The 12,230-nt window shown below is 32.1% G+C and overlaps 2 protein-coding genes across 2 annotated transcripts; both read right to left on the bottom strand.

Annotated features, from left to right (window-relative positions):
- Positions 1-1,141: 1,141 nt before the first annotated feature.
- On the bottom strand, positions 1,142-2,276 carry LOC149486455 (serum basic protease inhibitor-like). The gene is made up of 3 exons (XM_089698085.1): positions 2,181-2,276; positions 1,911-1,974; positions 1,142-1,531 (listed from the first exon to the last, which is right to left on the bottom strand). Exons 1-3 carry the CDS (start codon positions 2,242-2,244, stop codon positions 1,426-1,428), a joined length of 234 nt encoding a protein of 77 aa, XP_089554211.1. The 5' UTR covers positions 2,245-2,276; the 3' UTR covers positions 1,142-1,425.
- A 1,703-nt stretch (positions 2,277-3,979) lies between these two features.
- LOC149486454 (ubiquitin carboxyl-terminal hydrolase 7-like) lies at positions 3,980-11,711 on the bottom strand. The gene is made up of 10 exons (XM_089697805.1): positions 11,643-11,711; positions 10,917-11,236; positions 10,429-10,592; positions 9,129-9,388; positions 8,610-8,784; positions 7,986-8,178; positions 7,397-7,550; positions 6,344-6,477; positions 4,301-4,407; positions 3,980-4,225 (listed from the first exon to the last, which is right to left on the bottom strand). Exons 1-10 carry the CDS (start codon positions 11,697-11,699, stop codon positions 4,086-4,088), a joined length of 1,704 nt encoding a protein of 567 aa, XP_089553931.1. The 5' UTR covers positions 11,700-11,711; the 3' UTR covers positions 3,980-4,085.
- Positions 11,712-12,230: the final 519 nt, after the last annotated feature.

Genomic DNA, 12,230 nt, shown 5'->3' with positions numbered 1-12,230 from the left:
AGTAAGTAGGTACATATTATTAAGTTACTTATGAATAACGTTAACAAAGTTAAGTATTGAATTGTCCGAAATTATGTGTTTTGTACATCATCATCATTGTTCGCTTCGAAGTCGATGTGTTTATTTAAAAGGGTAAAGATTTTTAATATTGATATGATAATAATTTACGGAATAACTTAAGACAGAAGGTCCCAAAATAAGTTGACCGACTTGGTATTACATGGATCTCACAACTTTTTCTGATAGAAAAACTGAGCTGCGAGACTTGGCTTTTTTAACAGGATGTTTTTGATGGCATCCCTATTTCCCTTGGTCATGGCATCACGCGTGAGAGTTGAACCGATTTTCATAATTCTTTGTATTAGTATTCGTCTACCAGGTTCGTATATTAGGGAAAGAATCTTTGAAAGAGAAATTTAGAATTGCAATAAATAAATAAATGACAATCTTAACCGGTACTTAAACTTCACGGATTTGTCAATTCGCGCTAATATAGGACAACGTCTGTCGGGTAGAGCTAGTTAATATTATATTTTTTAGGAACTAACGTAGTTTGTTCATGTTATTAAAGATATTCAAAGTCTTATGTTTCTTATTATTTTCACATACATTACGAAAAATCACTTACCCATGTAGTTACCTAAGTACTTCAAAATAAATTTCTGTAGATAGTTATAAAATTTTCACAAAATTAATTTGAAAATAAAATGTTGCTGTAAAACATGCTAACAATATAGCTCCCATTTTACAAAAAAGTAAACTTGTCATTTTTTTACATAAAAAATCTAAAAGTAATGAATTATGTATCTACTTTAGATATTAGTGAATATTGAATAAGTATATAGGTAAGTTCTCTGAGTTGTTCGCCTTCAAGTGCAACGAGATAGAAGCATAATAATTAATATAACGTAATAGTATTATGAGAAATTGTATGTACCATGTTTTATGACAAAAATAAAACAAAGTACACATATTAAATAATCATTATAATTATATCCACAAAAATGAAAAATAAATTGATACCAAATATTATATATACAACCGATATTGCAAACAAAGAAGTTTATCTATGTGTCTGCTTATTTCTTTTTTAATTTGTTCAGTTGTACCAACAATAAATTCATCATAGGTAATAATATTATATTTTATGAATGCAGTAATACACAATTAAGTCGTCCCTAGACGATAATGCAGCATGACATGCGTTACGTGGTATCATGCATGCATAATCGTTAAGACTGACATGCAATACGTGTTAGGAGCTGATTGATGAAGCTTTTTATTTTCTATCCTGCAAGTTAGACTGACATGCATATGCATAGACGTGAACTATATAAAAATTCTTGATTTATTTAGACGCTCATGTCGCATGACAATTCATGTAATCGCATGTCATGCTTGCATTATCGCCTTAGTACTACTTTGCTAAGCACAGGTTTTCATGCACTCTTCCTGAGTTTGAAAATTATTGCTGTTCCCTCGACAACCTCCATAAGCGAACGTTTTACAAACCCCATCGTCGTAATAATATCTGAAATTTATATGATTAATAAAAAAAAAACATATTTGAAATTTATACATTTAAAACGATAATATGTTCAATTTAGTTATACATTTAAATCATTTAGTCTTAAAAATATTAGAAAGCGAATAGGCGGGATTCGAACCTTTAACAGGGCGGTTAAGTCCTATTTCACTCTATGATCTATTTTTTATATAATCACATTTTCGACATAGAAAAATTCGTGTTCTCTTATTTTCTTGTAGGAACTTTTAGTAAAAACTTAGAACTTTTAATAATTAGCGTGGGATACCTCCTCTAATGGAGGCTCCTTAAAAAAAAGTAACACTATAAGAGTACTTCTTCTTCTTTTGAGTATAAGAAATTACTAGTTAATGCCATAATTTACCTTATAAAGAGTGCTCTACACATTCCAGTGAAAGGAGGATCGGAACAAAAATCTGGTCTTGCATCTGTTAAAAAAATGTTGAACATGTTTTAGGTAAATAAATCGTTAATTGACGAGTAATAAAGAATCTATTATAGATAAATTAATTACTTTAATTCGCACAATTTATCACAAAAATATTGTATATCTATAATGTTGTAATTGTTTTTTTTAAATTAAAATTGTAATACTTTAATTAGTAAATTAACTAGATAATTATACAAATCTTACCGATATTGTGTATAAGCAATATGACGAGTATATAAGTAAAGAAAGCTCTCATTAAATAATTCATTATTAAAACAGAATATAATACAGTTGATAGTAATTATTAACTTACGTACTAGGTTCTTTAAGATTGATCACAGCTATTTATACTGTGCAGCTATTACACTAATGTAAAGCACGCAACTTCGTTTGTGATTTTATTTAAATAAATAAAAAATCATTGGATTTTTATATGTATTTATGTGCACTGGTTAGGTTAATAAATCGATTAAATTTTGCAGTTTACAGTTTATGAGAAGTTTGTTTGATGACTATTCCAGGATGTAATACCTATATATTTTTCCATTCTTTAATTGGCAAAAAAAGGATAGAATAGGGCATAATACCTACTAATAGGATAGAACAGGGAACCTTATTGCATTGCATGAATATCACAAGTTCTACAAAGTAAGTGAATTAACAATTTAGTCCTTTCCATAGTTAAGATAGGAAAAACGGTAGCAAGCTGGCAATTACTGACAGTCTGAGACTTAATCCTCGCCGTGACGATGAAAAACTCCGCTAATTAATAAAGGAGCTCGCAGATTAATTAGTGAAGATATTCTGATGGCCGCTCTTACTATTTGGATTACGTTAGTTAGTGCTTCATTTTATTGGAGAAATCCCTAGGATAAATCCAATAGAAATATAGTCAAATTATATTTTTTGTACGCGAGTTTTCCTTCGTTTTAACGAAACGTCTGAAAATTCAATTTTTATGCTTACTTCGGGGTGCTAATGAAGGAAATTAAAATGATGAACGTTCGGATATTCGACACAATTTATAGCAATTGCTTGCAATTTTATAGGAAATGTTTTTATTGCTCTATATTTCGATAGGTATTTTATTATATTTTTCCTTAGACCTTGATATCAATTATCCTTATGGTAATTGTCTTATTCTAGTCTCATTGTAGTATACAACCAATGAGGATATTAATTTTATCCATATTTTAATATTCATGCCTTGTTGATGTTGTCAGCATCAGTAATCATGAGATTACTCACACATTTACCTATTAATTTAGATTAAGAATTTAGACGTATCTATTTGTGCTGGGTTTGCCACTTAATAGGATTTGAAGAGAAAAAGGGACAACAGCAATAAATAAAGTATAGTAGTCAAAACTCCAAAGATAAATTAATGATTATAACATTTACGTTATATAATAATTGACTTTTACCACATTATATCCTCTGATATCCTTAATTTAAAATAACGTTGACGATACAGGAAGATAGTATGGACACATTGTGCAACGCCAGTAATCGGAGACTAATTTATAGCCGCTCGAGCGAGATTTATTGTTGAAGGATATAACCCATTTTTTAACCGAGCAAACAAATCGCTATTGCAATCAGCTCGCTATAGCGGTATGCAGTTCATATATCAATTTTGTTAATCGTAGTTTATGTTCAGAAGTTGCGATATGATAAGGGCTTAAAATCTAAAGGCAATATTGTACATGTACATTGATTGATGCTTGATTGGAGCTCGCTTTCGCATGGGCTTTGAATTTCTCAAACATACTTATATATTCTTTCTAAATTGATATTTCAAATCACTATGTGAGAGAAGACTAATTTCTGGCTGCATTTTTTGCCAAATGGTCGATTTGTGAAACCTTCTTTCTTTCACGTTTTTTCTAACAATAGCGTCATCATACCTTCTAATATTGCGAAACAATGTAAATTTATTTACGTAAAAATAAAACTACAGCTTATTTTGCAACAAATTTTATTAATAGAGGTACATAAATTATTACAACAAAAATACACGTATCAATTAGAGATATAAACCCACCCGTTCAATTTAATGCGTTTCGCCACCGGCTAGCAAAACTGTATCAAAAACAAAGCCTCGATCGGTTATCTTCCTTTATATTTAGAGCCGGCAATGGCCTGCAAAGTGAAGAAATGTTTTAGAGCGCTGAATATCTTCGTATAGTACTTCGCGGAGCAGACGGAGGTGTCGGACCTAAATTTTCTGCATCTTATTTTTCTGCCGCCTGCAAACACGACACTGTTTCTTATGCGATACAAAAACAATAAATAAAGCACACGATACACTGGGGGATATTTACTTGTCCTTACCATCTCGTAACGCATCTCTTCGTTGATTCGTTCGCAGAGATCTGTGGGCATGTCGGTTTCAGTTACGTCCTGTAACACGTACTTGAGTTGGGATGTCCTGGAAATATAGAATAACTTACAGTAGGTGTATGACTTCATTTTCAAAATATGAGCTTATTTTTAAAATTAAAATTTATTTTAGTAGATTCATGCTGACATTGTTTTGATCCTGGTGCTATTTAGTGCTTAGAAATTTTGATGCTCAAAAAAATTTTTTTTCTGAACGTTTCAACAAATTCAAATAATTTATAAAATATTAAAAATTAAAAACTTGTTCTATCCCAAAGCTTATCAATAGCTATACGACCCTCTTGTTATCTTTCGAAACTTGGAGACAAACGTCAATGATGCGTAGTTTGAATATACGAAACACTAGTCCGTTTCGCCACTACAATAAATATAACAAATGCCATTTTTCCCCCAGTTTAATAAAACTTGAACACTGTTTATCCAGCAGAACAGCGAGGCTGGGATAAATCGCATCTGCGCGTGTTCGCCGCAACAATATTTTGTGTTGGCCAAATGAATGGCCGGCAGTTACCGGTATGACCTGCGCTTTATAATTCGGACGCACTGCGGCGCCTGCTAAGATTATAATGATCTCGCTTCGTGTGCCAGGTGTGTAACTTTATAAAATGAACTAGCTAGATGTAATAAAATATTTAAATAAGTATAAAACTTTTGCTCGTAACTTTAAGGGGCTTAAGTGGAGCTAGGGATCTTTTTAAATTAGAATATACTTGTACTGTTAAATATAGATGAGTTGATCGTCATGCTTTTACCATGTACCTACAATGAGACTATAGCCGCAATTAATGACGACAGTTTTGTACAAATGCAAAAGATCTACAACTACAAAATTTAAATATCATTGATTATTTTAAAAGTAAAATATCAACACGTAGCTGTATAATGAAATCAGTAAAGCAGATTTTTAATGAGACTGTCTTTTTATATGTTAAGCTCTGGAATTAAAACATAAAAATCTTTATTACAAAAGTTGGGAACCTAACAAAGCAATGAGCATTTCCTTCACAAGAAATAATCGTAATTACTGGGACCTTAATGCTGGGTTACAATTACTTTAATGAGCCCATTTCAGACGTATTAACACAATTGTTAATCTTATGTTTAAATAGAGTATTATAATATTTTGTGTTATTAATAATTAAATACATTTGGTTCATATCATACGATTTCCATGAAATCTAAAGATCTTTTATATAGAGATAAGTAATATTGAAAAAGACAGTAGTGAATACAAAATAATTTATGAATGTAGTAGTACTAATGTTTTTCGGGGAACGTAATATTTTATGAGACTAATTTTTAAGCATAAAAGGTTTTACGTGTAACGTATTACGCTAAAATGTTACAAAAAGAATATACGCGTAAAGAACCTAACTAGCGTTCATGAATTTTATATCAGTATTAATTTAATATTCTTATTATATTCTCTGTATTGTTAAAGTTGATAATGTAAGTTCCAAGAATAATTTCAATAAATTAAATGTGAGTACATGCTTTCACTCTAACATGCCACAGATAATATAATACTATACTAGAACATACTAATTCAACTCCACGTCTTTGCGTCTACTTCATCTATTAAAAGCAAATCAATCTTTTTTTTTTAGAAAGAAAGGAAGAAAGAAAATACATTTACTTGTACTGTTAGATATAGACATATAAATATAGTTGTTATAACAATAAAATAATAAAAATTAATTATACAGTACAAAATGGATATATCCACTCATTGGTTTGAGATCCTAAGGATTAAAGGATTTTAGTTATTATCTATACTAATATTATAAAGCTGAAGAGTTTGTTTGTTTGTTTGAACGCGCTAATTTCAGGAACTCACTTTCTGTGTTAGATAGCTCATTTATCGAGGAAGGCTATAGGCTATATATCATCACACTGATCCACAGGTGCTGAGCAACGCGGGTGAAACCGCGGGGCGCAGCTAGTTAAAAATATATTCCACTAACTGTATATAAATAAGCATGTACGCGCTGGTCGCCCTCCGCGCGAGGTAGGGCGCGTCCTCTTTGCCACCAAAGTTGTATTCTATCGCCTCTTGCTTGCTGCAGCGGGACACTACGTCGTCGTCGAACTTACACCACTGATAAATATATATATTTTATACTTATTTATTAGTTTTATTACCTATTCTTTATTATATTAAAAGGTCGACAGTTTGGGCATCTAGAAATCGCACGAAAAAAACATAGGAAGGCATAATATGTATATACATATTTTATAGGGATTATTGAGTGAATATTCATACACGAAATAATCTGTTTTATAGACTCTATGGATAAGTAGAGAAATAGCTGTCTGCAGTGATTAGACTGACTATATTTTGTGAGTATATTTTTGAATGTGGCTATCGACCTTTTAATAATTATAGAATCGAAACTCATAATATATTGGCAAATATGGATAATTTTTAGATATTTAAAACCTGTAACCGGTTTCAGACGCGATTTATTCATAAGATTCTTTGATTAAAGAAATACATGATGAAAAGGGAATAAAATATAATATTGCCTGGAGATACCTTTGTAATTTTAAATACAAACATCAAACATACATGAGCTTTAATCACACATATAAGAGCATTATGCACTTATCTCGATGTTTGCTAGAATTAAAAGCTTATGTCTGTTATATTAATACTATGTAAGTAGTTAAATACACAAATATAAAATTATAACATTTCCTAATATTTCCGAATGGTACTTCAGATAAATCTCACATTAATTAAAAAATACGGTCTTAATAAATAGTTTTAATTTCTACGTAATTTATTACTCGTTTACTTTAAAATGAAAAGCAACAAAAATACATTAAAACAAATTTAGCTAGAGTATTTTGAGTGTCAGTTTACATAAACAAATACTTACAATAGTAATTACCGTTAGGTAAGTAAGTTTTTAACGATCATTTTCTGTCTACTTCATCTATATAACTCTAAACCATATCACAAAAGATACATTAACGTAACATAATTTTACTATTACATATATCATTTCGCACACCTTTCCATCACCCTTAGGATTTATAAACACCACATAGTGTCCCCCGTGGTTGTCCCCCGAGTGAACCAACACCGCGTGCAGAGTATAGTGTGCTGGCGTGGAGGGAATCTCTTGTAGGTATGGGTCTAGGTTCACTGTTTCGTAGAATTCGAACCTGCAATGTTATTGGGCTCATACTTTTTTGGAGTTTTGTTATGTTGGTATGTTGTGGGTTGCCATGGTGACGTACTAAGTGATCCTCACTAAGCTAGGTTAGTACAGTAGTAGGTACTATTATTTATCCCGTGTCCTACCTGAATCGCTCGATAATATTTTTATAAAATTACAAAACACGTCTTTAAGAATCAGTTTATATCGTCTGTTTAATAACAATAGTAAAAAATTATCATAGAAAGATGACATAGCAGTTTCCGCAATATTTATTAATAAGTAAAGTTTATAATAATAAGTAATGGGAAATGCTCAATATATTCTCATATTGCAAACCTTGGGTTGTACTTACAAGTAAAAATATGCAATTACATAATATGCAAAAAAAATGTTTAGCGAAAGCTCTTCATAGTATTTAATTGGCCAGTCAAACACTAACCTATCATTAAACTTGACAGACGTATCGCTCTGCGGGTCGTACTGAAAGCGCATAAGGTGCAAGTGCAGCACGGGCGGGAACTCGTCGAACATCACTCCCTTCTCAGCCTCCTGGAGGCCGTGCTCGCCCGCGTCGTACATGTTCTCGCCGTCTAGCAGCTCTGTGCTGATGTAGTCTTTGAACGATTCGTATACTGCAATGGGCGGATTCATTAATTTATTCCGAAAATATTCCTTTTTTGAAGACAGCAACATATCTGAGTTCTAACATATTTATCTGACTTATTTTTTTATCTGTCAATTACATTACCGCCTCAAGGATTTCTCCATAAATTTGTTTCATTAGTAATTCCTAGAATTAGCGTAGCGACAAGATAAAAGAAATGAGTTTTGAAAGAAAAAGATGTAACAAATGACAGTTAAAAATACTTGTATAGGTCTAAAAATAGTCTAAAGAAATGTTATGCAAACAGATTAATGCTAACACAATAGATTTGACCGAAAAAATTTCTTACACAAATCAGTGCCACAAAAATCGAAAACTTTCTCCCAAACAAAAGCACTTAATGCGTCAAATTTATTCTCAAGTAAATAACCACAAATGAAGGTATGCTAATGCGCTTACTGTCATTTTTTCCCTTAACACTAAGCTGAATATCGTAAAAGGTTTCCACGCGGGTGCTCGTGCAATTTACATTCTTGCATTTGATGAATGAAGTCATTTTGCCCTCGAATAACTTCGGTATGGTGCCTTCAACAGCAGTTCCCTTCATTTTGTTCTCAAGCTTGTCTAGAAGTACCTAATGATTTAAAGCCCGATTTGTTAGTTAAGTTAATATGTGCCGAGTGTTGCGGGCAGTTCAGTAAAGCTGGTGTTAGTTTTGAATTTACAAATTATATGTGGGAAAACTGCTACGCAATAATAGATCTAATAGAGCAAAGAAATATGTCGTGTTAAATGTTAAAACGTAATATCAAAACGTAAAAGTTAAACAGCTAATGGATACAACTAGGCATTAGGGAGATATAAATACCACAACAAGCCAAGTAAAACAGTAGAAAGTCGCAAGCGGAGAGTTGGATTAATTGGTGAAATTTATTGTCAACTGACGTCGCCGTCTACGATTTGTCTTGTCAAACTTACCCGTAGAAATTCCTGAACGTCATGCTGCATAAACGAGTCCAGAGTCTCCCAACCGAAACTTTTAGTTAGTTTCTTTGTAGCGACAGGTTTGTCGGAAAATTGTAGATCGTAGAAAACGCGTTGCAGCGCAAATGCCACGGATCTCGAGCTGTCGTCACCGACCGTCGGGATCTTGTACACGGCCTTCCGTAGCACGTTAGTGAAGAATAAAGTTTGTAGCAGCGAGTTCATGTAGCAGGTGGCGCCTTGATTTTTAAGACCTACAAGGGATTTAACTATGATTTATGAGGACTGTAGTCAAAGAAACATAGTGTGTAACAAGATTAGTGTGTACATAGAGGGTGGTTTATTCTTTAAAAATATTATGTAGTTTAGACGGAAATAAATAACGCCTAACGGGGACGGTAGAACTATTATTTTTTTATTCTTTCATATCAGATATGCATATTCCTATATTTATCAAATTTAATTTGAAATAGTCATTCGTTTACTGGACAATTACGTTAAAGACACTATACACTAATGTTATAATTTATATAAACTAGTGTCTCATACGAATAAAATATGAACACTATAATGCACTTGTTAAATAAATGTTTTTTGCGTCAGAGCGAGGACAAACGAATTGCATCCTCTTTGTTTTATGTATCAAGTGTGTAACGAGATTCATTTATTACGCTGCACTGTCAGCAAAGGTATTACATATTATAATAATATAGTGTTTGCCACCTTTACGTTACAACTTGCGTGCAATATAATAAACATTTTATATCTTTAAAAAGTAACTCAAGTATGTAAAATTACATCTTTATTACCTACCTATATATTTAAATAAAATAAAATAAAAATAAATCTTTCCTAATTGTAAAAATAAGATATTCTATTATTTTAATGAATCCATCGATGTGTGTAGATGTGCAGTTCGATATGATGTACATTTTTAGGGAATAAATGCCTTTTTATTAACTCATAGTATCTAATATGGTTAAAATTTAGATGACAATAATATTACAGGGATATAATTACGTTTGCATACACTTTATTCATCGTTTTCAGTTTTTGATATTATGTTTATAAATATGCTAATAAGCGTATTATTCACAACGATAGATAGAAACTACTATGTGATTTGTATGTTGTCATATTATACAAAATTTAATAAACGTATGCATAAGCTACGAACCATCTCCCAAATTGGACGATTCTTCGTTTTGTGTTAGTATAAAATTATCAGGACAAGATTCGTTTAAAAAAAAGTTCGAATAAAGTCTATGGATTAAGTAAATGTACTACGTCTTACCAACATATCCAGTGTGCTTTTTAGAATCCCAAGACACCCCGTGCGGAGCCTCAGCGATCACGTGAGCTTCTATAGTGATCGAGTCGTCTTTCACAAATCCGTTATCCGGCTCCATTAGGTCCTTCCAAGAAATAAAGTGAGCGAAGCCCCAATCATCCTCTTTGCTGAAATAAAACGGATAAAATGTTTACACTGCAAAGAGAAATAAGAACTGATTTCCATATAGTATTACGCGTTTTATTTTAACAGATTAATGGTTGGAGTGGCGTTTAAGTCGATGTTTACTACGGTTTGTGATGTTTTGATTGCGATATATGTGATTTATTGCATGGGTTTATAGTGAAATCGACTATTTTTGCTAAAAAATTGAATAAATGTAAGCAGGAGATTCTGTTTGCAGATTCATAGTGAAAGTTTAAAGACAATCTCGAAAAGACATTTAGAAATATTACGTCTTTGCAATACAAAAATACAATAACAATAATCACCAATGATACATATGATGAAGCTTCCTACACAGATGTTCACCATCTGGTTTGTACGACAGCAGCTTAAGTTCTCCCAGACCATAGCAAGACCAGCCTGGTGAGTCACAATCTCCATTGCACTGCAAGAAGATGCCCAATGCCTTCTGTTGCTGTCTCTCTGGAGTACTCGTGTTACGGACGAGCACCAGGATCTTCCATGGAAGACATCGCACGTAGCATGGTGGAGATAGCACTTGCTCCTTCAACTGACTCAAGTTTTGCACCGTGTAGCGGAACGTCGCTTCTGAGCGCGCGATGTCGCCATCTTCGTTGGTGATTTCCTAGGTGTACATTTTATTTACGGTTTTCTACGATATTAGAAAAATAAATTATGGTATTTTCTTGTGTTTGATTTTACCTGAGTATTATCTACATGTTGAAATTAAAGTTCAATGAATTATGCTGCCTTTGATAATGCAAAGTACCTACGCTAACGCTTCGCGGCAAAATACACGAGTAACACAATCTTTAGTCACCCTAATTATTTTTTGCAATGTTTTCTTTCCTGTTTTGTATAGAATTAAAACAGTAGTAACAGTATTTGTTAAACCAACTTGTTAGTGACTATCGATGAAATTGCTGAAGTTTTCAGCATATATTAAACATTTTGTCCGTTGTCCCAGTCTATACATTCACGAAGTTCACATTACTTTGGACTATTTAAATAATGTTTAGTAATGATCTTACCGGGTGGGTATGCTCCTGTACGGCTGTTGTATTTTCTGCGCAAGCGCTTTCAATCATTTTACAACAGCAAAAAGTTACAACTACAACCAAGTTAAAATTATGAAAAATAATTCACGTAATTTACAATTAATTTATTGAAACACATATTGTCAGGATTTTCTAAGAAAATTAAAAAAAACATACCTTATTTTACGATGTAGAACATAATGTTTGTTATCAAAAAATGTAAATGAATTTTGTATATTTTTGGCCGATGACATGCGCTGTCACCGTACGATTTTGTAGATATCAATTGGAATTCTTCTAAATTCAAATTAAACATTTTATGCAAATAGTTTTTATTACATTTTTTTATGCTGCTCTATTATTTATGGTACCTAGTTGTTTTACAACTTTTTTTTCACAAATACCTAATACAAAAAGAAAACTATTTTCAATAATTATGATATAAATTTACAATAGGAAAGCGATATTTTTTTTAGATTTTGCTTGTTATTGTCTGGTAAGAGCTCGGTGATATAATCCGGAATTTTAGTAGTTAAGTAATAAAGGTATCAAAATGTACTTGACGATTCATAATTGGATTTC

Source organism: Colias philodice, chromosome 8 (assembly GCF_061535455.1).
Source record: "Colias philodice isolate Cphi_HAF_F1 chromosome 8, ilColPhil1 Martin Lab GWU primary, whole genome shotgun sequence".
Lineage (NCBI taxonomy): Eukaryota > Metazoa > Arthropoda > Insecta > Lepidoptera > Pieridae > Colias > Colias philodice.
Note: the sequence above shows the minus strand (reverse complement) of the source record. Positions and strands in the feature narration are given on the sequence as shown.

Coding starts and splice junctions, on each gene's coding strand:
- LOC149486455 (XM_089698085.1), bottom strand. CDS start 2,244: ATGAATTATTTAATGAGAGCTTTCTTTACTTATATACTCGTCATATTG. Junction 1,975..2,180: donor ATTGCTTATACACAATATCG/GTAAGATTTGTA, acceptor TTTTTTTAACAG/ATGCAAGACCAGATTTTTGT. Junction 1,532..1,910: donor TGTAGAGCACTCTTTATAAG/GTAAATTATGGC, acceptor TATAAATTTCAG/ATATTATTACGACGATGGGG.
- LOC149486454 (XM_089697805.1), bottom strand. CDS start 11,699: ATGATTGAAAGCGCTTGCGCAGAAAATACAACAGCCGTACAGGAGCAT. Junction 8,785..9,128: donor ACGTTCAGGAATTTCTACGG/GTAAGTTTGACA, acceptor TTAAATCATTAG/GTACTTCTAGACAAGCTTGA. Junction 8,179..8,609: donor TGTTAAGGGAAAAAATGACA/GTAAGCGCATTA, acceptor CGCCCATTGCAG/TATACGAATCGTTCAAAGAC.